Source organism: Acinonyx jubatus, chromosome D3, assembly GCF_027475565.1.
Source record: "Acinonyx jubatus isolate Ajub_Pintada_27869175 chromosome D3, VMU_Ajub_asm_v1.0, whole genome shotgun sequence".
NCBI lineage: Eukaryota > Metazoa > Chordata > Mammalia > Carnivora > Felidae > Acinonyx > Acinonyx jubatus.
The window spans coordinates 48,945,193-48,971,568 of NC_069392.1; the positions used below are offsets into that span (position 1 = coordinate 48,945,193).

Consider the following 26,376-nt stretch of genomic DNA (forward strand, 5'->3'; position numbering starts at 1 on the left):
GTTTCCAGCTGAGTGACTGTGAACTTGGGTGGCACAAACTAAGAAAGATAATCACCAAATTATAACACCAAGAACAAAGTGCTAAAGAAGCAGAAAGAATGGGATGATAAATCTGCCTGTAGAAATCAAAGAAGACTCCATAGCTGAAGTGACATTTAGGCTCTGTCTTTAAAGATGATTAAAAATTTGCCAGGAGAAAGAGGAGGAAGTGGAAAAGGGCATTCCAGGCAAAAGGTGCCACAGAGACAAAGGCTTGTTGATTTATATTGAGCTTGTAGTCAACCCAAACAACCCTGATCTTTTTTACTGGAAAACGATTAAGTCATGGCTTCCAGTATCTTTGCAGCTGATTTTGGGCTCCAAGGGGCAGCAATTTACATTTAATCTTCCCAGATTTGATGGTGATAAATTAATAATTCCACCTAGATTTAGTCATCGCCCCTCCAGCTCTCTGCATTTAGAAAGTCTGAGGCACCCCAAAGTCTTCATAAAGACACTACTCAGACACTGAAAACAAGGCGTGACACATGCCCAGACATCACCCTTCCCACCACCCCGGAGCCCTAAGCCAGGCCTCTTAAGAGGGGCTATTAGCAGAGTGGTGTGGAGCACGGCCTCTCAAAGTGCTAGACTGCCCGACACTGTCAGACATGACACGGTTCCCCATCTAGACAATATGGACGATAAAGACAGCGCCCACTCATTGGGCAGGTGTGAGGTTTAAACAGATCATATGTGTAAAGTGCTTGTGAGAGTGTCTGGCACATGGTTATTTGATGCATTAGCTGGCAGTCACAGTATTAGCACTTATGACAACACAAATCCAACTCACAGCATGTTTCTTACAGCTCCTGAGTTCCCAACCTTGCTCCAGCATAGCAAGTAATCTGGGACATTCTTCTAAAATGCAGATTCCTGGGTCCAAACCGTGACTCACTCACACAGAATTTCAAGACAAGTGATGGGTAAGCTGGTACATTTAAGAAGTACCAGTGCAGCAGGAGGTGGTCACACATCCGCCCCCATCTACCTCCTGAAACCTTTCTGGACTCCAGGCACAGCATACCTGTTTGCCCTAGCCTTCGAGCCTAATAACCTAGCAACAAGAAGCAATAAACAATTGTTTTTCCTGCTTTTAACAATTCTAGGCTGTTTCCTGGCTACCGTGTACATGTGAACATTGAAACTGGTTCCAGAGCTCTGCTCTAGGTCAGCCATGGGGCTCTCTATTCTTTTCTCTGAAAATGACACTTTCTTCATTTTGTGTTTTCCTTTGCATTTAATTGGGGCATTATTCCATCCCTGATCCTTTACTGATTTTCCTCCCCTCCACAATTCTTCAAAGATTCCAAGCAGGCAGCAAAAGTCTGCTTGGCCCGCTAGGATGAAATTCATGCTGGCCAGAGGAGCTGAACTCATTCAGAGCTGCCCTGCGCTCTCACACAATCAGTTCACCTATCTTGAGTTTCAATTTCCTCTTACAAGTATGCGCTCTACTCTTCCCAGGCTGAAGATCGACCTCCTTGTCTAGAAAGGACAGAAGTGTAATAGGAGTTGAGGAGTACTGCTTGCCTCTTAGTATTAGTCTATCTGTTCCGGTCCTGAACTCACAATGACGTCACTTTTGGTCTCATTGAAATTTTCCTGTAGTCTCAATACTGTGAGCTTTATAGCTCTAAGTCCACTACTCTTTCAGGTCGCTGTTATCGTGATTCTTTTTTATAGTCTTCCTCGGTCACTGGCTGCGCTTTCCAATTTCCTCCAAGTCACTCCTAAATCTGAGCTTTTAAATATTCCACTGAAGCCACAGTGGATGTTCAATCTCCTTGCCTCTCCATCTTCTTCTTTATCAAGATTATCTATGATTATTGGCTACAAACTTTACATCCGAGAGCAGCCCAAACCTAATAGAATCTTTATCTTTCCTTCCTGGCTCTGAAGACCGCCTAACTAAAGCCCAGGCTCTCTTGGTTATCAAATTTAATCAGCTGGATGTTTTCCCCCAAAGCATCAATCTCTTCATTTTTTTCCCTTCCAGATACTCTATAGACAGAATCTGGTAACAATTTAAGTTCTGTGAGGTGGATTATTACATGCAGTCAACAAAGCTGAAACCTTTTACTTGGTTTTTCTCCCTTACTTTTTATGAGAATAAAGGCAGTAATCTGTGTAGTGGTTAAGACTCAGGGCTCTGGAGCAAACCTGCTTGGGTTTAAACCCCGTCTCCACTGCCTGTGTGAGTTTAACAAGCTATAGAAGTTCACCTGTACACTGGCTTCTTCCTCTATACTACCAGGATTACTACTACCATTACTAACATTGCTACTGCTACTACTGGAGTAGGGGATCAGCCTCGTGATTCAGCACAAAACAAGGGTTAGCTATTATTATGATATTGTTGTTTTCTTTGGTGGAGACTTTTATTTCCTTGCTACGTGAGTGCCTGAGAAATATTTTTCAAGCATTTTGTGAAGGATGAATTCTGAAAAAAACAAAACGAAGTGACAAATCAAAATTCATTCACAAATGTGTACAAGAGAAAACAAGTGGAACCCTCTTCCTGATGTGTGATTTGTGGGGTGAGGGTGGGCAGTGTCGGGAACGGAAAGGGGGGGAAACCACGGTAATACTTTTATTATGGGGCTAGGTCTTCCAAATGCTATAAGCAAAAATAAACAATAGTGAAGACGTTTTTTAAGTGGTTGATGGGGTACATGGTAATAGAATAATGGACTGTTCAAGACCAATTCTGCATGACTAATTTTTTATTTTTAATCCAATTTACCACCAGACAATTACATTTGCCAGATTCTCTACATTTCACAGGATTCCACCCATGATGTTGAGGCTACATTAAGAAGATTATTCAAGAGTTGCTGCCACTCTTTCAAGATTTTTCTGTGTCAGCCATGCCATTGATGACACTTTGAATTTCATATCCCTGGAAACATGCTTGAAATGTGCAGAAGTTTAACCCTGCACTTTGATGTTTTTGATTTGCCAGGTACTACGCTGGATGGAGAGCCCAGCATTTTGAACTGGCCCTTTAACTCTTTAACTTCATGATACAATGCAGACCAGCTTGGATGCAAGGAATCCCCAACCAAGGCCACACAATGCCCCCCATAACCCACCTAGTGATTTCCATAGTTGCCTCAGTTATATTATGAGGATGGGTCCTTGAATATCTCTAGCATCAGCACTTTTATTTTTTCTGACATTCATTTCTTTTAATGGCAAATAGTCAAATTATAGTGTCAATGCTGGCCATGGAAGCTGACAACTCTACTGAAACTGAACTCACAGCCAGAGGACAGCACCACAGTACAACAGCTTGGTGGACAAAAATCTGAGTTTCACATTCAAAATGTGGTGTAGAGTGTCAACTTCTCAGGAATTGAACCTGCCAAAGCTTAGGACCACATACAAACACATATCAAGCCAAGTTCCCCAGAGATCTGTGCCATCTCCTATCTCAGCAGCCATGCTAGAAGAGGCTTCCTGGGCATCAAGGCTTCTGCAGCAGAATCCCAAAACACAGACGAGTTTACCAGGAAGTGTCGTGGACTTAATGTAATGGGTAACAACACTACATGTACTGATGGGCTTGGCTTGTGAAAGTGTAACACTATTGAGAGACAGTGGCTCAGGCAGTCCTGCAATTAAACTGTCATTAAAAGTTCCACAAGTGCCTAAGGCAATTCAGTAGAGATGACCAATCCTGGCTTACATCGATTTTGCCCCATCAGTTCATTACACTCACCAGAGACTGCAATATGCTCACGTGCCGTGTTCAAAATGTCATCAAACAGTGCATTACTTAGCATCAGACTGTGTTTATAATCAACTTAGGTATGTTAAATATACTGAGTATTGATGATTACTAATATTTATTGACTGCTTACCATGTTCCAGGATCTGCACTTCAGTGCTTTCCGTGCATTATATCTCAACAGTCTTCACAACAACCCTATGAGGAAGGTACTAGAATAGTGCCATTTTGCAAGCAAGGAAGCAAATTGAAAGGAAATTGCCCTAGGTCACTTAACTAGTCAATTTAGGGATGGTATTCAAACCAGCACCGAATGGCTTTGGGGACCACCCATACCCACTGCTGGATCAGGGACAGAAACATCAGAAAGTATCCACACACACTGACACAGAATACCTGACAGCCTAGGCACTGGAACTTGTCCTATATGAATTAAGACTGAGTGGATCTGCTACCATTATAATTGTTTTTTCCTAAAATGATTCTTAAATGATTGTGATAGGACAATCACAATAAAATAATACAAGAAAATGTTTGTCAATAAAATAATTCCAATGTTTCTGTACACTAGGGAAAAAAATTGGGAGAGGAAAAGACATCAGCTCAAACTTACGTAAACATGTGTTCTTTTAAGCTACCAAATCAAAGCCCCTCCACCTCCCTCCAACTCTTCTAAAAGTACACATGGAAAACTATCAGCAAATACATATCATGATTAGTATATTAATTTTCAGTAGGCGATGCTGATGAGGAAATAATTACAGTCTATAGTAATAGACTCTTTGTGCACTTCCTATATTCTAGACTCTCTTATATTCAACTACAGTTAGGCCTGTTTCATAAAACCTGGAGCATGGTTTCATTTTTTTTTAACAGTTTCACTTTTTAAAAATGGTTTCCAGTCCCCATAACTCTGAATTAATTTGAATAGCTGGCCATCGTGATGATTTATCTAACTCTGAGTCCTTGATAAGATAAACCCAACCCAATTATAACCATCATTCTTGTGAGAAAATAACATTCACAGCACAGCTTCCAGAAATGTGCTGCACTGAGAAGAGGGCACTGTCAATAACATCAGAGTTCAAAGTCATTCCTGAACTCGTTCCCCCAGTAGCACCCTGTCCAGTGGTGTTCTAATAGGTGAAGCAATAAAGAACTAAGCCCATGAGCCCTGCATGCTAACTCAGAGGTTACAGAGCTAGTATCATCAGTTCCGGACTCAACTCTGGGGCTGAAGACCAGCATTTTTTTCCACCCATGGTTATGGTGAGTGATTCAAGGCTGGCATTCGGACGGTTTCACCGTGTAACCTGTAAAGGGGGAATGCTTCCTCTCCTCCAGAACTTTCCATGTGGAAGGAACTCTGCTAACTCTTAACACTCCCACCTCTTTCTGATACACCAGTTAGTCCTACCCTGGGTGGCAGTTCTCAAAGTGTGATCTGGGGAGCACTACAGGTCCCCAAGATCCTTCTAAGAGAGTGATCTGAAAAGGCAAAAACTCTTTTCATAATAAAATAACATTATTGGTCTTTTCACTCTCAATCTCTCACAAGTGTAAAGTGAAAATACTCCAGAGGCTAGGTGATGTGTGATAACAGAGTAAATGCAGAAGCAGATACAGGAATCCAACCGTCTTCTATTAAGCCAGACACTAAGGAGATTTACAAAAATAAAAAAGCACAATGCTACTCTTCCCACGAATTTCACTTTTCTACTTTGGAAAATACAGCTATTTTTCATAATAATTGGTATTTATGGTACATATATAATGGGTTTAATATTTTTAAATGAATTAAATATCCAATTTTCTCAGTTTAATTTCTAATTTGCTAAACACCAACAGATATTACCCACATCGCCAAAGCTGATGGGGGCACTCAATAATTTTTAAGAGTGTGAAAGGATCCTAAGATCAAGAAGTTCGTGAACTACTACCCTAGAGAGAAGGAGAAACTGAATTTATCTGAAGGCTGAATTCAAAGGAACAATCTGGGCAGCTGGTGCCCAGCCCTGCTCCCTACTCCTCCCACTGGGGAGTCACAGGCCACAAAAAACAAGGGTGGTGATCTCATTTTCCATGCTGGGAGTCTGCAGATCCCCGGCAGCATGTGGGGGTAGGGAAGAGTATCCAGAACTGCCTACAACTCAGTGTGCATGTCTGTGGAATTTTGGGTTCCCCATTAGCAACCCACCAAAGCCACACCCTCCAGTGCAGCCCTTATCAGAACCCTGTGATATTTTCCTTTCCCAACGGTTGACTATGCTGGTTTATATTTCACTTGGTTTAGAACTGGGTTTAGGAGGAGAGGTCTTATTTATTGGGCCCCTTCAGAAACTTGCACTTGGTATACTATCTGGGGACCTTGGCAAATAATAAAAAAGGAATCCAACTTTGGGGAAGAAAATACTCATGGAGGTACTAGGTCTCCAGACAGGGGAGAAAGGATATTTTACTATGGTCCTGCATGTTTTTCAGCTTGACGGTTTGCAGCCTTGATTGTGCAGTGTGGCTGGTTTTTATAGTTGGGCAGGTAGCTTTTAACATCAAGAGGCTTTAATTCCTAAACCACAGGGTATTTTGATCTTGCTGTGTGACCACAACTTATGGTGGTTATTCTCCAAGAAAGTGGCTGTTTACAGAGGTAGGGCCTAGAGCCGGTGACAGTGGACCTCAGGAAAAGCTGTAGGCCAAGGATCTCAGAAAAGAGGCGGGACATGTGGTGGCCTTAGCCAGATGATGAACACTTTTGGGTGAGGGCCCCTGCAGCTTGGCTCTGGCAAAGGCCTGAGGCAGCTCAGAACTGCTGGAGGCGTCCAGGGGCCCCTGGCTAAAGACACAGAGACAGCTGAAACACAAAAAAGGGAGATTATTTCAACATCTACTGCCTAAAGACTACTGAGCAGAAAAATATTTGCTGTTTTTAAGAGACACTGAATTCCAGAACCCTATCAAGGTTCTCACTTGAAATTATTAATCTCAGGTCTAGAAGGCAGTGCTGGATTGGCCGACTCCACTTCTGGTCTGCAGTCAGACGCAAACGAAGGCGCAACTTGGATTCTCATAACTGGTCCACAGGCTCAAGGATCAGTTTCCACCAAGAGGTCCGGACTGGTCTTTACAAATGAAGGAGAATTCCTGCCTTGCAGATGGCCTTTTTGGCCAAAGCAACTCCACAGCAAGTGGCGAGAGACTGAAAACGTCTGCTCCCAAGACACTATGTCCCACAGCCACCTACCCAACAGAGCCCACACTGGTGACAGCACCAGGCTGTCAGTCTCAAGAGGCTCACAGGGAAACGTAAAGTAGGAGGTTGAATGTGTTGGTTGTAAACCAAAACTCATCAGGGAGAGGTTCCCATTTGGAGGTTATATTAAGGACTTTGTACTTACCTGGGGAGAGGGGATCCACCCATGCATTCTGGGTTATCTTTGAGAAAGCTGGCATTTGAGATACTGCTATGTGCAAGGTTCGGAAACATCCGATGGTGGCAATCCCTGTCTTCTTTGAGGTGCCTTTCTTTCTCATCCAGAATATTCAATAGCTTTAAGCATTCATTTCCCCTTTGAACTCTGTGTTTCCTTCAAAGGTCAAGGATTATAGACAAGAGGCTTAGCCTGATTTGCATTTGGGTAAGCCTGTGAACCAAAGAAGGTTTTCTCCACCCACTGTGAGTCTTTCCCTCAGATACCCTGGGTTCTCTATTGTGGTCTTTGGGACACTTAGAGACAGGCCACGGGGTCATAACTGTGCCTGGGATGAATCTTCTAGGATCAAGATGGGTTTGCCTTCTAACTTTGTAGGCTATGCAATTACTGCTATGATCATCCCGCATGCCTCATTAGGTTTAAGGACTCTTAAAAAAGTAAAGCTATTGATCTTCCAAGGCCTCATGAGGTTGGAAGTAAGACTGACCTGACAGAGGCCCATCTCCCTCTCTGTGGGTGATTGCCACACTTCCAGATGAGCACATGCTTGGTAGTTAAGAACATAAGTTCAACAGTTAGTCCAACTGTTAATGGAACCCTTACTCCCTACTTTCAAGTAGAGGGAGCTACACTAGCAATAGCACTGCTGACATACATCGACCTCTCTGGCAGGTTCGTGTGAAACAACTGGGCATACAGAGTCCAGTACCTTCATTACCTCTTTTCTGTTGGGAGCCAGCCTGCCTATTCAGTGCAGATATAGTTATGCTGCAGGGGAACTTACAAGAGTAGGGTCCCCAGGTAGGAGGCTGGCCCTCACCCAGGACTGCTGAAGATGGGAGACAAGGGGGAAATTAATTCGAAGATCATACATATTTAATCCACATTCTCCACCCTTGTCTTTGTCAGCAATAAAGGTTGTATTTTGGCTTTCGATCTGCTGACTGTTTTACCTTAATTGTCCAGAACTTAGATGGATAAGAAGCACCAATTACTAGGTTTCTTCAAAGACACTCAAATTGCATACAAAGTCTCAATATTACTGAATACTCTCAAAGGCCAAGGCTGAAAGGTCAAAACCAGGCCAGGCTTCATAACATCTTTATACCACCAGCAGGGTCACAAGCCCACCAGAATGTCTGAATGCTGAAGGTCTAAGAGCAGACAGCCAAGTCTCTTCAAGTGCTCGGCGTAACCCAGGTGCTGGGAACAGAAAGTCACACGTACCTCTGAATTAGTGCCTACAATGCTGGGTCAGGAAAAACAGGGCAATTCACAGAACTGTCAACCATCCTTCAGCTACTTGCATGTCTTAAAATCACCACCAAGGGGCCATGTGACCAGTGACAGAAACTGCCTACTTCCATGGTAGACTACCCTAATTCTGGCTCAGTCTACTATATTTTCCCATTCCTAAGGCCAAAGTTGCTCCCTGAAACTAAAATCCTTCAAGTCTTGATTCTAAAGTCCAAATTCTCTTCCAGGTTGCAACCTTCAAAATCTAGAATAGACAGGCTTATCTTGTTCCCGCTGCTCTATTCTTGCAGACTTCCAAGGAACTGGTTGTTACCAGCAGAGCAAAATACTGTTCAAGTCCTCAATGGCCACATCCTAGAGGTGTGCCTTTGAGTGAATGGGTTAAGCCAGGCTTCATTCAGACATTTGTAAAATGGATAGTGATGATAATGCCTTCCTATCTCAGGGAGCTGATGTGAGGATTACAGGAGACAATGCAGGTGAAGACCTTGGCTTGGCACATAGTAAGCACTTAGCAAATACTACATTTAATTACGTTAGTCAGCTTTCAAGAAGGCTCACAATCCTCGACAACACAACACATGAGCCATGACGGAAAATGTTAGGCAAAATGAACAGTCACTAATAATAGGCCAGGCTATAGACAAATTACAAAATTCATCTGAATCTATAGGATTCATTCAGACACCTCAAGGAAGAGAAAAAGGCCAAAACACATAAAAAGAAAAATCTTCAACTCATTAGTAACCAGGAGAATGAAAATGGAAACCAACCAGATATGATTATAAAGTCCACTAGACTGTTAAAATTTTTTAAGTTTGACTATAACACAAACAGAATTATGGAAAAACAAAAATGTACATGACGCTGGTAGACCAATTTGGAAAAAATTCTGGTTTGCAACCCAGCAATTCTACTCCTTGGTACATATCCCAGAACAGTCCAGCATTCCATCACCTGGGAGCTTGCTAGACATACAAATTCTCAGGCTCCACCATTAGTTTATTGAATCAGAAGCTCAGAGGGTGGGGCCAGGAGTCTATGTTTAATAGACTTTCTGGTGATTCTATACAAGCTCAAGTTTGAGAAACGAAGTCCTGGAGTATCCCTGACAGTTAACGCCCAATGAGAAGTACAAGAATGTTCATAGTAGCAAAATTCTGCAACCACACACACAAACCCATCAACAATAAGTTGAATAAGTAAATTCTACCATATTCTTAGCGTGCAATGCCCTAGATCAGTGAAAATGAACAAATTATAACTACATTAACTCGAATGAATCTTACAGAATGCTGCACATAAGTCATAAGAAATACATTTTAGATATATGTACACACACACACACATAAATATATACACACAATATGCATAAATACACACATATGCATGGTACACTAATGCATAAATGCATAATACATATACATAAACACATTTCTTCTCCCTTATATATATGGAATATACACATAAATGGTAACACTATAAACAAAAGTATTGAATAATTATTAGAAAAATGAAGACGGTGGTTACCTCTGGGGGGAAAGAGGGGAATGGAAACAGTATTCTGGAGACTTCCAAGGTACTGGCAATATTCCACTTCTTAACCAGTCTGATAGTTACACTGCATATTTGTGTACTTTAATTATTTTTTACACTGTGCATATATGCTTTATATACTCCTCTACAAATACCACATTTTAAAATAAAAAAGAGGTTTTTCTAAAAGGTTGAACTTCAGGAGAGCCTCAGGACTCAGTCGGTTAAGCGTCCAATTCTTGATTTCGGCTCAGGTCAGGATCTCACGGTTCATGAGATCAAGACCCGAGTCAGGCTCCTCACTGATAGCATGGAGCCTGCTTGGGGTTCTCTCTCTCTGCCCCTCCCCCACTTGTGTGCGCGCACGCGCGCGCTCTCTCTCTCTCTCTCTCTCTCTCTCTCCCTCTCATACAAAATAAATAAACTTTAAAATCCTGCCTTGGGGTGCCTGGGTGGCTTAGTCAGTTAATATCCGACTCTCAGTTTCGGCTCAGGTCATGATCTCATGGTTCATGACTTCAGGCCCCTCATCGGGCTCTGGGCTGACAGCCTGCGATTCTTTACTTGGGATTTTGTCTCTCCCTCTCTCTCTGCCCCTCCCCACCTCCTGTCTCTTCTGCAAAATAAATTTTAAAAAAACTTAAGAAAACTAAAAATAAAATAAAATAAAATCCTGCCTTAATTTTTTTACCTGCATTCAAATAAATACCAAACCTAGGAACACCGGTTCTGACATCAGACTTCTGGCATTTGAACTCCCCTTAACAAAATCACTTTGGGCACCTTATTTTAAACTATCTGTGCTTTGGTATCCTCATATATGAAATAAGTATAATTATTTTGTGAGTTAAATGAGTTAATACACTTAAAGTACTTAGAGCAGTGCCTGGCACATAGTAATTACTCAAAAATGATGTGCTATTATTAGGATAGGATGAAACTGAGTTAAAAGTAACATTTCCTGCATGTAATCACCAATAAATCATTAGCATCCATAAGAACAATGATTCTTCACTCTGTTTTTGCAGATTCTGTGCCACAGTATCAACCAACAGTACCTTCAACCCCCTCCTCTCTATTAGGTCTGCATCATCATGTTAAAAGCATTCAGAGATCAGTAACTTACTCTGGTTCCTTCCAGGCTAGTTCAAAACACACACACACACACACACACACACACACTCACACACACACACCCCAATATCAGAACATTAAAGAATTAAATCACAGAAGCAAAGAGACAGACCTGAAAGACACCAGAATAGCTTCTGTTCGATTACCTGTAATTCCCAAATCAAATTGCTGGCAGAATAACATTCCATATATATTAACCTCTTTCCCTAATCTTAGCAGCCTAGACATCTGTTAGAATTTAAGGAGGAATGTTAAAATGTGTGCCCTTCAGTGTGGCTTCCCAGTGGGGTCTAAGGGACACTGGTGGAGAGCTACAAGTTATCTTGCTATAATGCTGAACACAGAACAAATCTTTGAACATCTCAAGAGCTCACATTTATTCAAATAATTAAATGATCCCTTGACTGTGTTTGTACAAAACAGTGGTAATGACTATGCCTCAAAGTCTTCAGTTAAAGATCTTAAATCTTGCTTACTGTATGGAAGCACTTTTTAAAGTGACGTGTATATATTATATATTAACCCACTTGCTTTTCGTTAACACCTTACTATAGATACAATCATAAAAATGTCATGTTGTCTAAGTTCACATAACAACCAAGTGTCAGAATTGGGGCACAATCACAGGTCAACTAGCTCCAGAGACCCCATTCTTAACCATTGTGCTTTACTGCCTCTCTAGGCAACTAAATCAGTACAATTAAAAAGGAAAAAGAACAAGAACCAAACGTCTATGGAAATGTTAAACTTAATAAAGGCATTTCAGTTCAGAAGAAGAAATTTTACTTGACAAATTGACGGCCACTCATGTGTTAGGGTGTACGTGTTTTATGTGTGGGGAAAAGAAAGCAAGACTCACTATGCTCATACCACATACAAAAAGAAATTTCAGATAAGTAAATATCTAAATGTGAAAATATAAACCAATAAATACAATTTGATATAGCGTGAGGTTTGAGAAGACTGGGTTTGGAGGTGAATGGTCTCAACTTTTATATTGGCACATACCAGAATAGTATTCCAGAAACACATGGTGTGTGTGTGTGTGTGTGTGTGTGTGTGTGTGTGTGTGTATGTGTGCGTGTACAGAAGAACCAACACTTTGCAAAATAAGAAATAAGAATCATGACAATATCCATTACAAATGCAAATACTTAAAAAGTAACCTCACCGTTTTCCAAGATGCCTTTATTTTAGGTCATAAAATGTTATAAGCCATCTGCAGACAGTCCCTTGTCGTCTACATTTAAATATACCAGTATACCCCCTTTAAACATTGCTTCATAGAGACAGCCTCAAATAAAGGGAAGACCCTAACCCAAATCATGGATATCTCAGTTTCATTTACAAAACAGTTAACTATAAATCAATTTGTAAATTAAATCAGTGATAATGATAGTCTCTCCAAATGTTCTTAGTATTTGTCAAACAGAAAAGACAGAACTGTAAATAAAATCTAATGCCAAAAACACAAATACCATACGTAAACAATTACCTTCACAGGAGAAAAACTATGTGTAGGAGCAAAACACAAGTGAAATACAAATTATGTATCAATAAGCTAAGGACATGCGAAAAGTACCATCTCTTTAAATATTGTAAAATAAAGTCCATGTGTGTAAGAATGTAAATAAATTAGAGCTGCCTTGAAGCAAACAAACCTTTGGTGGGTCATTACCTCCAGAATTTGATTCTTTAGTCCTCATCAATATGCATGGAATCCTACACCTAGAATCTGGATCTACTAACCAACCATTATAAGTAGAGAGAAAAGGTCCCTAGAAAGAAGGATCTTGGCATAAACATGGCTCTCTGCATCCTTTGTGACAACCTCTCAGACCTTTAAAAAAGCTATACAAACAGAAAAGAGGGTCAACTGTACCCAAAGATGCACTAAACAGCTGGAAAACTAGCAGTTTGTGGCATTATAACCCCCCGATTTAACCTTTTTTAAATTAAAAATAAATCTGGGTAAGACCTCATTGAGAAGTGGGTCACTAGTAAGCTCAGAGAAGGTATTAAGAAGCATCAATGAAAAGATTAGACTCTGTTAACACCCAAACCTTCTGCCTGAAGACTTCAAATCAAAAAGACATTTAGTTCTTTGCCTCCACCCTCCTCCTGATAGAGGCTATAACTTACTGAGTTCCCAATGTTTTTGGCTTTTGGCTAGACAATACTGCCAAAATTGCAAGAACTATAGAAGAAATCTGAGTAGGAAACCCCACAAAAGGTGTTTCATGGCTTGACAAACCGGAAGTATGCAAGCAAATTTCAGCTGCAGTGAAACAATCACTCTGTTTTTTGTTTTTTAAATCAATGTTCAAATTCCTTAACTTCCTGGATATTTCTATAACATCCATGAATCTTTCCTAATTCCTGGCTATTAAAATATTATGACACAAATATATGGACAATCCTACAAACTGGGTGGAAGATATCAGACACAAAAGGGAATACAGTATATGATTTCATAAAATCCAAAGATTCCATAAAGAATAAGCAAAAGTAATAGATGTTATGAGGCAGAAGTCAAGTAAATACTTAGCACTGGAAAATGGTTAAAATTGGAGGAGGGTACCCATGCGGTGTCGGTGATGCTGTGTCTTGATTGGGTGCTGATTCAATAGCGTTCAATTTATGAACATTCAGCAGGCCATCTACTTATGAGCACTTTTCTATATGCATTTGATAGTTCTATAAAGTACGAGCGTGTATATTTATGTGTGTGTCAAATCTGAATTTTGAATTCTCTTCAGTACAATGGAAGCAGGACGTTAGAAGTTAACTTTGAACACGTTAGCACCAAATGGGACTCTACTGGGGGTGGATGCTAAAGGATCCACAAAATGCTAATATTTTGGCTGCAGGAAACACATTTTTCTTTATTTACTGGACCAGAAAGCCACAAAGAATGAACTCCAGACTTTGAACTTTTGTGTTAACCAATTAAGACAACAAAAGAAAAAAAAATTAAAGTGGTCACAGTCTCTAGTTTATATTAAAGATTTATGTTAAGCAGAGGGAGTGGATTATATCCCCTTTAAACTTAATATAAATTAATGGCTTTTTAGTCATTTATTTCAGAGTTCACTTAATAGCTTCCCAACCAACCAACAAACATCTTGTTGGAGATTATAGTCAAGCCAACTGTATCCGCCCAGTTACAATAGGTCAAGTTACAAACCAAATAGTTCTAGGCTTTCTCTTCAGCAAACAAATCCATGTCTGTACTTGGTCCCTCCACAAAACATTCACATGAATCTCTTACAGCCGGTCCTTTCAAGATGTGGACATGTATATTTTAAAAGACCCCAAATAATTTCGTTTGTGGGATAAAAGGTAATTCAGATGATCCAAACATGGAATATGTGCCGCTAAACATATTTCAAAACTTGGAGTCTCTTGAATTTATTTTCACAGAAAAGAACGCTTAAAAAAAAATAGTATCAAAAAAAGAAGAAAAAACATGCATAGTCTGAGGGCTTCTAGGCTCTTAGGAAGTATTTTTAAGTTCCAGGATTCACCCATTAAATTTTTTTTTTGAGCAGTTATCAGCATATTATTTTTTTATGAAGACAATTTGAAGAATATTATAAAACTGATTTTGAATCATTTCACTATGATATTTTCTCCTTTCTCTAAGATAACATATTTTTAAATTGAGTGAAAGAAAACCCTAACCAAGCATTACATTTTGGCTTCAGATGCCAACACAAATAAAAATATTTAAGGTCAAAATTAATAGAGAATATAACTCAAAAGTTGATGACTGAAAAAAAAAATCTTATCAACTCGATAAAGAAAAATTGAAATTCCTCTCTAATGTGATGTTCATTCTTTGAGTACCATATGAAAAGTGTCCCGGCCCCTGACAGAGGGAGGAAACCATGTGTTTTGCAGTCAAACTCCATCTACTCTGACAGATACGGTTTTACTCTGGATTCTCAGAATAACTACTCAAACTGTCTGAGTTCCACTTTCATCAACTCTAAAATGGGAATAAAACCACCTCTCTCACAGGGTTACAGAAATAATTAACAGAGACAATATATTAGTTTCCTTCACTGAAATTAAAAATATTGTATCTTAAAGATTTAGTACCACCAGACATTAGTTAAAAAAAAAAAAAAAAGAAGAAGAAAAGAAAGATTTGAAGATGTGGCAGCAAGTATCTAAAGTTTCAATGGTTTTCTCTGGTATATGTGCTTTTCAGAGATACATGAATGACCTACTGACAATTAATAAAAATAAAATAAATTGTGAGAGGTCTTAAACTGCATATGTGGAAAAAAATCTGAAGGGCCATCCTTACTGAAAGCAGTACAAAAGTTCAGCATTTGATACAACAGAAGAAAGGTGAATAAGCTAAAAATTTATTTTCATGAGGGAGAAAAATGGTCACTCCACATTTCTATTTCCAGCAATTTCTGGAATAATACAGATTCTAAATTATGCCCCTTTAGTTAACCTTTTTGTTTTACTAATTTCTTTTACTAATCCACTGAAACATTAAACATTATATCAGAATGTGAGGAAGGGAATCTGGATATAAATATTTTCAAACATCATGGTCAAGTAATTAAATTCTTTTAATTTTTTTTTTAATGTTTATTTTTGAGAGAGAGAAAGCGTGCACGCAAATGGGGGGGGGGGGGCAAAGAGAGAGGGAGACACAGAATCTGAAGAAGGCTCCAGGCTCTGAGCTGTCAGCACAGAGCCTGATGAGGGGCTCTAACTCATAAACCATGAGATCATGACCTGAGCTGAAGTCTAATGCTCAACCAACTGAGCCACTTAGGTGCCCCCTTAATTAACACAAAAACCCATATTAAAACTACAATATGTATTAAGTATGCAATAGTCAAGTAAATTTTTTAAATTAACATAAAAACCAATATTAAAATTACAATACAGAGAAGTATATATCTTTACTCAAGTACTTATTTGTTTATTTTTGTTATACGTAGGTATATTTTGTAAAAGAAAACTTAAGAACCAATCATGGATCAACCACTTCTCCAAGCACCTCTATATATGATTGCCATATTGTATTTATAATAGCACTTCCTTTTAAATCGCTCTAGCTGCTTCAAAGGCTGTTTACACAGTTAATTTTCCCAATGCTACCTGAGAAAAACCCAAGTTAAATAGTTTTATTTAATCAAGGCAGGAAACCAAAACATCTGATTCCCTTACTAAATTTCTTCTGTGTTTCAAGTTGTAGATGGTAGTAAGGTCTTTAGACTACACTTTAGACCCCACTTTCACCATTAGAACAGATGAAAAATTAAATATTCGGTCAAAGGAATGTAAGAAATATTACAATGGTTTAACCAACAAATCTCTTAGGCACAAATAGCAGCACGATGTAGTCATTTTATGATACAACATAGAGACTAATCTATTATTTAACTACCCATTAATTTGGCCAAACTCCAACTGGACCTACTTGAAGCTTAGCCTGCTACCTGCTATAGGTTCTTCTCAGCCAAACTTTAGGACATTCTACTGTTGTTTAGGTCATATTCATCTTATTCATACACTGCTTGCTTTCCTATTCTTTTGTTATAACTTCTATAATGGTCTTTGTCCGATATCTCATGTAGATCCCACTGATTACTTTGGCTGCCCTTCTCTGAAGGTTTTCTAGGTGTGTGCCTATGCCAAAAACATTGGGTGGTTTAACAAACATTTTTTTTTTTTTGCCTTGGAACTAGAACTAAAAATGCTTTATTCCACATAGTAAGGGTTCTCAAATCTGACTGCATATTACACATAATATATTAAGTCATTTCCTACTAATGACATTCAGAGTTCAACAAATCCAATCCTTGGTAAGTATAAACAATGCTTCATGTGTATGCCATGATTACAGACATACCTGCAGAAAAATAACTAGAGAAGGACTTGTTAGGTCAATGGGCTATATTTTTAGTGCTGACCCATATCACTCAATTCAATGGTTCTCATGGAAGCTATCTTCTCTCAAAGAAACATAAAAGTACAAAAGGAATAAAAGGAATAATTTTTATTCTTAGTAGTATCACACTCTCCCTTCCTTTAAGTCTAACCCAAAAATATACTTTACTTTTAGTGGTAAATGCAACATAGTCAATGAAAAAAAATTATTTTTAAAGGTCAAACATATAAAAAATACAGATGATTTCTAACCTACCATATATAATAAACTATTGTTAATGACTCTCAAAAATGACATTCTACCACTCAGATAATATGAAAACATTTCCATTTTAGGTTAAAAATTAAAGTCATTCCAAAATCTTTATAAAGGAATCATTTTGGGGGATATTTTTAAGCAGCCTCAAGAGTCATAGAATTGGAAAGTCCCTGAGAGATCAACTTATCCAACCAGGCCCAATATTTTACTATTGAAGAAAATGAGGTCATGAGAGTTTAAGGGAGTAAACTACATCTGGACTGGATTAGAACCCCAGGTTTTCTGCCTTTGACACTAGCTCTTGCTCTTGACGTTATGTAACAGCAGCTTATTTGCACCGAGCAAAATTATTATACTTTTGATGCCCAAATCAGCTTGGATGATACACACACACAAAGGTATTAATTAGCTATTGACTGACACTTTATGTTAAACTGTGATAAATATTGCAGGAGACACATATATAGATAGCAATCCTCTACATACATATAGTGTGTGTGTGTGTCTATATATACACACACATATATATATGTGTGTGTATATATATGTGTATGTGTGTCTATATATATATGTGTATATATATGTCTGTGTATATATATGTATATGTATATACACACATATACATGCAATCCAAGGGCTTAGGGGCTATAAGTACAGTGGAAATTCAGACAAGGAAGTGCACTGAGTATGAAAGAGAGTAACAAGAAATAAGAACTGAGAAGCATGTATTTATAACCTAAATTTTCCTTTCAAAAACTCTGATAACATAAATTGTAATCTTTAAATCCAAATCTTTTAAAAGGTCCCATTTAGCTCTGGAATTCACCTTCTTCTGAGTACTTTAAGGACATCACTTTCTCTATGGAGAAGATATGGCTCTAACTAAAACATTTATCTGTATATACCTCTTCCCTGGCATGAATAGGGTTAATCAAAACTTATCTACATTTAGTTAAATACAGGAAGACTAGCATCTGCTCAAATAAATTGAGATAATTTGCTAAAAAATTAAAAGAAAAATAAGTTTTTGGTAAGGAAAGACAGAAATGTGAGGCATAATGATGTGTTGATACAAATTACATTTCAACTTAATAGTTCTTAACCCAACTTGAAAATGCTTACTTACGTTTCTAGAAGGTATACTAATGGCAGATAGGAAATACTCAAATGACAAAATCCAAACTCCAAATCTATGTAATTTTTAAATGATTGACAAAATTCACCACAAGTCTGTGCAGTACTTAAACTTGATTACTTTTTGTATTTGGGCCAAAGGAACAAATTTGAATAATGTTAACTTGGGCAAAACGGTAGAGTATATACATAAACATTACGTTTCTTAAATAACAGCTAGGATTTTTCTTTAAAAATCACTCTTCTAACTTACGAATATCCCTTTGAAAACAGGATGGGGATTTGAGTTCACTCAGGATTTTTTTAAGGTATTTTAAAGCAAGATTTACTGTTACTTTAAGTCTTGGCATTTCCTGATTAATAACGCTAAAGCTTCATGAGGCACAACAAATTTAAGAAGTGAGAATTTTTAATGAAAAAGGAAATTAAGGACAGTTTGGTGCAATACACTGTCACCAAAATAATCTGTTCAAAGAAGACTCTAGTCTCTATATGTAAAAAATACAATCTAAAAAGAATTTCCTCTTAAAATCTCAGTCTGAACTTTTAATGAAGGTCAGAGCAGACTCCATGAAGGTATGAAAGTCACAAAGTACAATCTGTATGTAAATTCTGAACTTGCAATTGGGGCCTAACAAATTATATATACATATACATGTATATATACGTGTGTGTGTGTGTATATATGTATATATATATATATATATATATATATATATATATATATATACTTTTAAAATATGTCCATAAAATATTTTAGGATAAAATATCTTAGGATGCACAAATTATTATTTTCCAGATCACACCTAGTATGCTTGCAATGCGCCATCTATGAGTAATAACCACACGCTACAAGATAAGAAAAGGGCAAAGATATCTGTAACTGTAGCCACTAAGCAGAATAAACTGTGAACACCAACTATGTTAATTTTCCTTACTTTCACAAGAAGTTGTTAAAAGACACATGAAAATCAAATAAACACTGGGAATAAACATTTTTTGTGCTTAAAATGATTACTGCATCCTTGATTTTCTACATCCTAAAATAAAGTTTCTTTTTATATGTTTCAGGTGTTGAAAATTAATCTCTTCAAAGTCTATACACCTAACAGGTAAAAATCACATATGGTTTATGCATCTTTTTTCATATACCCTCATCCACAATTGAGAGCAGGACCTATGTGATAAAACTAAGAATCCAGAGGATCTATAAACATTAAGGTGATGTCCTTGATGCTTCATAACCCATACAAGTGTATTTAAATTAGAACAATGTGAATGAGAAAAACAAAACAGGTTTCTAGTCTAGTAATTACTGGGTAGGTAGTAGAAGTAAAATTGATTTTTTTTTGTCTGATGGTAAATCTATAAGGCCTTGAAAGTCACTTGTATAATTTAAAAGGGAAGCTTGTCATAACTTTGTGATATCCCTTGATCAGTAAAATTTAATGCTCAATTTCTGCTTTTTCATTTTGAGTGTAAAGGACAATGCTAATGCCATAAGTTAAAATGAAGAAGAATAGAGAAAAATCTTAAAGCTGAATACCACAATGTGCAAAATTGAGTAGAATCATGTAAATATAATAGGATAACTAAACTAACAAACAATCTCTGAAAGTAAAAAAAATGTTCAAAGTAAAACAAGAGATACTTCAGTTAACACGTAAAGGCATGAAGTTCTTTTGATTATTTAATGATTCTTTTTTGACTGGTCTGAAAAAAAATAAGATTGCTCTATATCTACCTTAGTAATCTATTCATTCACCTTCCTAAAACTCTTGTCTTCTTAGTCTGACCGAAAAGAAAAGAAAAGAAAAGAAAAAAGAAAAGGAAAGGAAAGGAAAGGAAAGGAAAGGAAAGGAAAGGAAAGGAAAGGAAAGAAAGGAAAAGAAAAGAAAAGAAAAGAAAAGAAAAGAAAAGAAAAGAAAAGGAAAGAAAAGAAAAGAAAAGAATAGACTTTTAATAGCAGATGACTGCAGAGGGGCCATTTTCACCTTGCAGATAGATCTTTGTTATTCTGGTGTGTAAAGCAGGCCATTAGCACAAAGACATTTCTAATCTCAGTTGTACAATCCACATGGTGCACTTAACCCTAAAACTCATGTTGCATAAGCTGCTCTGCTTCCACTCCTAATGACCTTGCAAATCAATCAATGTTACTGCTTGACTTGCACCTATGAATTAGGAGACTGCCAAATAACTTGATGACAAAGTTATACTTTCCCCTTTCCTGGGGGTTTACAAAAGTCAAGGTAACATCCCAGAAGAAACTGAGAAAGAACATACAATGGTAAAGATAAGCACTTTATGTGCCATTTATAAATGCTATTTTTTAAATGCTTAAAAAAGAAAATGACTTACAAAATTCATACCTGACTTCAAGGTGGATGACTAAGAGGAAATGGGATTGCTCCAGCGGTACCAAATTTAGCCCCATGGTATTAATGACCAACAACTTCCCTGCACAGTATTCAATTAAAACTTACTTTCGGATCAAAAAGTAAACATGCCATCTACTGCTGGACTCACACTCTGAAAATTTATTAAAAGTTCTTTGTAAACTTGTGAGACCACTCAATGATGTTCAAAATTAATACTTTTAAAAATAAGATTTTTTTGATCTATGACATTTCCTGTTCAAAAAAAAAAAAAGGAAGGAAAATGTCTTTTGTCCGTAGGATTCCTAAGTTTATCTCGCCTTCTCCCTAACTTCAAACAATTGAAGTATCACTTTTTTCCTTCTTCCCCTTCAGTCTAACCTCTTTAGCAAACCCCATTTGAAAAGAAGAAACAATAAATGAAGTGACAAGAGGGTTCAAGAATGAGGAGTGTGCACTCCAAGAATAAAGGGCGGTTTTATAACAGGAGATACTTTTGTTAGCAAGTGACTGACGGGTCTCCTCCCCCAGTTAAAAGAAATTCCATCCACTTCCCAAAACTGCAGAGGCCAAAAACAACTAGTCTAATAGTTCTAAAACCCCAGAGTCCGGAGAGAGCCGAGGAAGGCGGACTGGCGAGTGGGGGAAGGGGAGAAAGACCAGCAGGAGACGAAAGAACAAAAGGAGAAACCCAAGAAAGGAGAAAGGAAAGACGGGACCCGGGCGTCCAAGAAGCCAGAGAAAAGAGAGCGAGCCAGAAAGCTGGAAAGCACAACCTGGGGGAGGAAAGCGCAGAGCAGGGCAGGGCGCGCCGCTCCACGGCGCACCATGGACAGGGCTCCAGCGGCCTCTGCCCACACCCCTCTAGGGGGCGGCGGGAGAAAGCGTGAGAGACCACGGGCGCCGACCTCGTCCCGCCCCTGGCGCCCGCAGTCCCCCCGCGGCCGGAGCGCGTCAGGCCCTGACCCATGAAGACCACGGAGGGGGGCGATCGGCACCATCTGTCCCTGCCCGGGCCGCCCCCGGCGCCACGGCACTTCCGAGCCGCACCCGGACTTTTCAGAGCGGCCACCCGCTGGCCACCCCCAGCCACAAGGGTGCGCTGCCCGCCCCACCCCCCCGCCGGTGTATTTCCCGGGGGACCCTGACCTGCATTCAGTGTGGACACGCCCCTCTCCTGCAGCAGCTTTGGAACCCATAGCGTGCGGGGGCATGTTTGGTACCCCCGCCCTGCCCCCGCTCCCGGCGGGGGTCGCAGCTGAGGCGCGCGGCGTAGCTTCCCTGGACCCGGTCGGCGGACGGGAGGGGCCTCGGGGTATCCCCCCGCCGGCCGCCGCGGGAAAGTTGGGCGGTCGGCCGGGCTGGAGACCGATGGCGCGGAGTGGCAAAAAAGCCTGCGACCTGCCTGAAGCAGGTGCTTTCTGCCGCGGAGGAGCCTCCTAGTACTGATTCCATGAAGAGGCTGTCTGGCGCTCTCCCGAAAGCGTGAAAAGTGCAGAGGCTCCTCGCTAAGGCGTCCCCGTGGACGCACGCAGGGCAGAGACAGCGTACACAGGGAGAGGAATAATAGCCGAGTAACGGAACTTCTCCCCGCCCGCCGGGATAAGGGGCGTGCGGGTCCAGAGGCTGAGTGCGGAGGCCCCGGCCCGTATAGACTCTTCGGGGCAACGGGATGAGGTTTTCTTTCCAGGTGGGACCGACAAAGAACACAGTGAGGGCAAGAAAACAAGAACAGAAGGCAACTCTGGGCTGGGGTAAAGACAATAGGACAGTGGAGCCCTCGGGCACCGGGAGGCGCGCGGGTGCCAGGGTGGGGTGGGGTGGAGGCACGTCCCGTAACTAAGACACGAGAGTGAGAATTCCTACTGCAAACTCGCGACCCATCCCTGCAAAAATAAACAAAAAAATTGGAGCAAAGTGCAAAGCGAGGGGCGAGAAGCGTAGAAAACTGGAAAACCTGGGAGCTATCCTGCCTCACCCTTCTGCTGCCTGGAGACACCCCCTGCAAGCTCGCCCGGCCAGGAGTGAAGAGCAGAGGGGGCCCGCGATCTGTTCCTTCGGGACCCGCCGGGAATGGCGCGGGAGACCAGCCGGCCCGGCCAGCCCTGCCCCTGAGCCCGGCCGAGCCTCGTGCCTGCGCAGCTCCCGACCGCGCGGTGCGGCACCTCCCTTCCCGGGTGCGCAGCCTGGCCCCGCAGCGGCGCGGGGAACAAAGGGACCCGGCGCCGCCCGCCCCACCCCGCCCGCGGCCCGGCCCGCGGAGACCGCCGCGTACCTGAAGCAGGGCCGCCAGCAGCGGCAGCAGGGTCCGCGGCGCTCCCACTATCCGGCACATGGAGGCGGAGAGGGGCCGAGCGAGGAGCCGGAGGCGGCGGCGGCGGCGGCAGCAGCGGCAGCACCAACAGCGGCGCGGAGAGACGGCTCCAGGCAGTTTCCACCCCCTTCCCTTCCCCTCCCCACCCCACCCCCTTCACCGCTGCTCTCCTCTCCCCGCCAATGGAGAGCGAGCTGATGACAAATAGCGGGCCGCGGAGTCCGCGGGACTCGCACCAGGAGTAATAAAACAGACCGAGAGATCAAGAAGCTGGGGAGGGGGCGGGGGAGGAGGCGGGCGTGCGTGTGAGGGTGTGAGAAAGGGAGAAAGAGAGAGAAAGAGTGTGTGCGTGTGTGTGTAGGCGGCCGCGGTGGCAGCGCAGGCGGCTAGGCTCCGGCCCTAAGCGCAGCGGAAGCCGGGAGGGATGCAGGCGGCGGGGACCTTGGCCGGTGTAGGATGCGGCGGTGGAAGTGGAGCGGCTGGCGCTCCCCAGGAGCTCCGCAACGCGAGGTTTCGGGCTCGTGGCTTTGCTTCCTCTGGGTCCCCTCTCCAGGGCCGCTCTGCAAGACGAAGATGCCGAGGAGAGCGCCGCGGGGAGGGCGCTTCGGGCCGTGCGCGCAGCGCCCACAAAGGGCAGCAGTCCCGCCGCCCGGAGCCTCTGCTGCGTGGGGGCTGAGGGCCGCTTCCCGGCCCCCTTTCCGGCCCCCCGGAGAGTTGGAGACTGTTCTCTGGCCTCGGCCGCGCGGGGGTGAGGTCGGGGGTCGGCGCGGCCGCTACTGCCCCGGCTCCGTCCGGCGCAGCTGCCGCCGCGGCCGCCCCTGGTGCCTGCGCGCCAGCACCCGACTGCCGGTCCTTGCCCGGCGCCGCTCACTCGCGCGCGCCGCCCCACCCCCCGCCGCCGCCGCCGCCGCCCGCGCACCCTGCTCGGCCTCAGCGAGCGCGACCGACGCGAGTCGCAGCCGCCACCGCCGCTCTCCCCGCGCTCGCCGCACGCGCTGCCAGGCTGCGCGGCCCTCTCTCTTCTCCTCTCCTCCCCGCCCGCTGCCGCCGCCACGGCCGCCGCCGCCCTCGCCCCCGCCTCCCTCCTCCGCCGAGCTTCCCCGCCCGCGTCGTGGCCAATCGGAGGCCACCGAGCTGCGGCTGTAGCCGGCCAGATCCACGGCAGCCGTCCGCCCCCGCCCAGCCGAAGCACCCCGTTTTTGCTGCAGCCCGCGGGGGGTCGCCGGAGGGAAGTCTGGGGTGCGTGGAACACCGCCCTGGCAGGTGGAGGGGCTGCGGGAAATAAAATAACTTGCACAGGAACTTGATGGTTGGCAGGTTCATCGTTGGACCGCGATGAGGAATTAGAGATTAGGAAGGGAGGGGGAATGCCTCCGAGGTAGCCGAACGCACGCTTCTCTTTCTGTTTTGTCATTCTTTCGAGATAGATGATTTTTCTGGGTAGGGACAGACACAGCAAACTAGCAACGCAGGCAGAGCCCACCCTGGCCATTGTTGTCTGAGGTGCTTGCCATGAGCCACCTGCGGGCCAGGGAGGGCGGAGGCCGCAGTTTCTCTTTGGCGCTAGTACTTCTCCCACCTTTGCAGATGTACTGGAATAGCCCAAGTTTGTGTGTTGTTTCGTTTTCTTTTGTTCCCTCTGGGAATTTGAGAGTGCGCGTTATTTTATTTGAAGTCTCCCGTTTTATATTTCTACTCGTTAGTGGTACTGTTCACAATTTTTAACACAGTTTTCAGGGAGTTTGACTTCCTTGCTTACACCACCTTCCAACATCATCAACAAAGAAAACCAGAAGAAATAGAAAGAAAGGGGTAAACAATCTAAAAGCCAGAACTGTCTGTGAAAATAGGATTATCTAAAAGACAAAATGACATTACAGAGTTCGCACCCAGGAAAGGAGTTTTGCTTCCTCTCTGTAAGGCATGAACTTGGAGTGGGACACAAAAAGTGAGAGACTTTACAAGTTTGGGTCACAAACATTTGTGAAATGGAGGGAGGGGTGAGGAGTAACTGATTTGGGCAAGATAATACATTTTTTCCAGAACTTTTTTTTTTTTTTTTTTTAAGTATTACAGGTAAATAAAAATACCGGTTTTATCTAAGCGTTTCCATACTCTGGAGGTCGTCGAACTTCGTTGCAGTTAATGAACATTATTCCTCTGCTTTGGGTAACTGAAGTATTAACATTATTTGAATTTGAGTTTCAGGATACTGATCATTTAAGAACTTGATGATGAATCTCTAAAAATCAAGTACTAATTTCTTTGACATGAGTGATGCAGCTTTTAATAATGTACAATTGCTGGCTAGGCTTTTAAATTTTTAATATTCATAGGGAAGCTTATTCAATTTTAATTAAAACATAATATTGTAGGCCATTTTTAAAATGGATCTCAAAAAAATTTCCTGGATTTTCCTCTCAAAAGAATAAGGAAGGTCATGTTAATTCAATTTAAAGATGAAAGGTGAGGCTTGTTCTTTCTTTCTCTTCTTTGCTAAATATTATTGTCACACCATTGCTAATCGGCCTAAAAGTTCTCCTTGCAATAGGATATTTATAAGTTCCAATTTCAAGGAACTGTACATAATAGTAAAACATTCAGTAGCAATATGGATATACTGTTTGTTGTATCACCAAGTGGCATTTATAGAACCTGTCTTCATGCTTAAGAATTAAGCTTTGATCCTGGACATGAGACCTTAGTTTACATCCTCCCCACTCCCAGCAGTAGCCATTGATGTTTATTGCTGTTCTGATTACTTTAAAGTTAGAACAGATTTCAGCCTGAATAACTCTATTGCTTGTTAGTATTATTTGCTAGAAGCTTTAAACATCATGCCCTTATAAATTAAACTCTTACTATGACTTCAAAATCTGCTTTGGAATGCCTGTCAGCTAACTAATTCTCTGATTCCAATAGTTTTTTGATCATACAGATAAGAACTTGCAGCATTTTTAAAAAATTTGGTCCAACTTGCATGGCTCTCCTTTTTCAATGGTTGTGAATTGCTTTGGAATCTTGTCTGAGATTAACTTGATCACATGGTCAGCCACATCTTGCTAATCAGCCTTTTATCACAAGAAGGAATAGCCTAGTCTAAAATCATGTTATTGGAGACTTTGTGCATCCATTTGATGTTCATAAAATTAGATCTAGTGTTGACTTTGGCACGCAACACATCCTTGCCTCCATTGTACCATAGTTAAGATAATCTAATGGGGCCATTCATTTCACTA

The 26,376-nt window shown here is 41.6% G+C and overlaps 1 protein-coding gene across 2 annotated transcripts in view; it reads right to left on the reverse strand.

The window, feature by feature from the left end:
- The window catches only part of CDH2 (cadherin 2), a 213,261-nt gene extending 189,985 nt beyond the window's left edge, over positions 1–23,276 (reverse strand). The window contains exon 1 of one of the 2 annotated variants that reach the window (XM_027068690.2): positions 23,099–23,276. In XM_027068690.2, the coding sequence (XP_026924491.1) occupies positions 23,099–23,158 (60 nt within the window). In that variant the 5' untranslated portion in view covers positions 23,159–23,276. Of the gene's footprint in view, positions 1–832; positions 893–23,098 lie in introns of those variants that run through there. The other variant, XM_053206475.1, reaches the window with a different exon arrangement.
- Between the last annotated feature and the right edge of the window lie 3,100 nt (positions 23,277–26,376).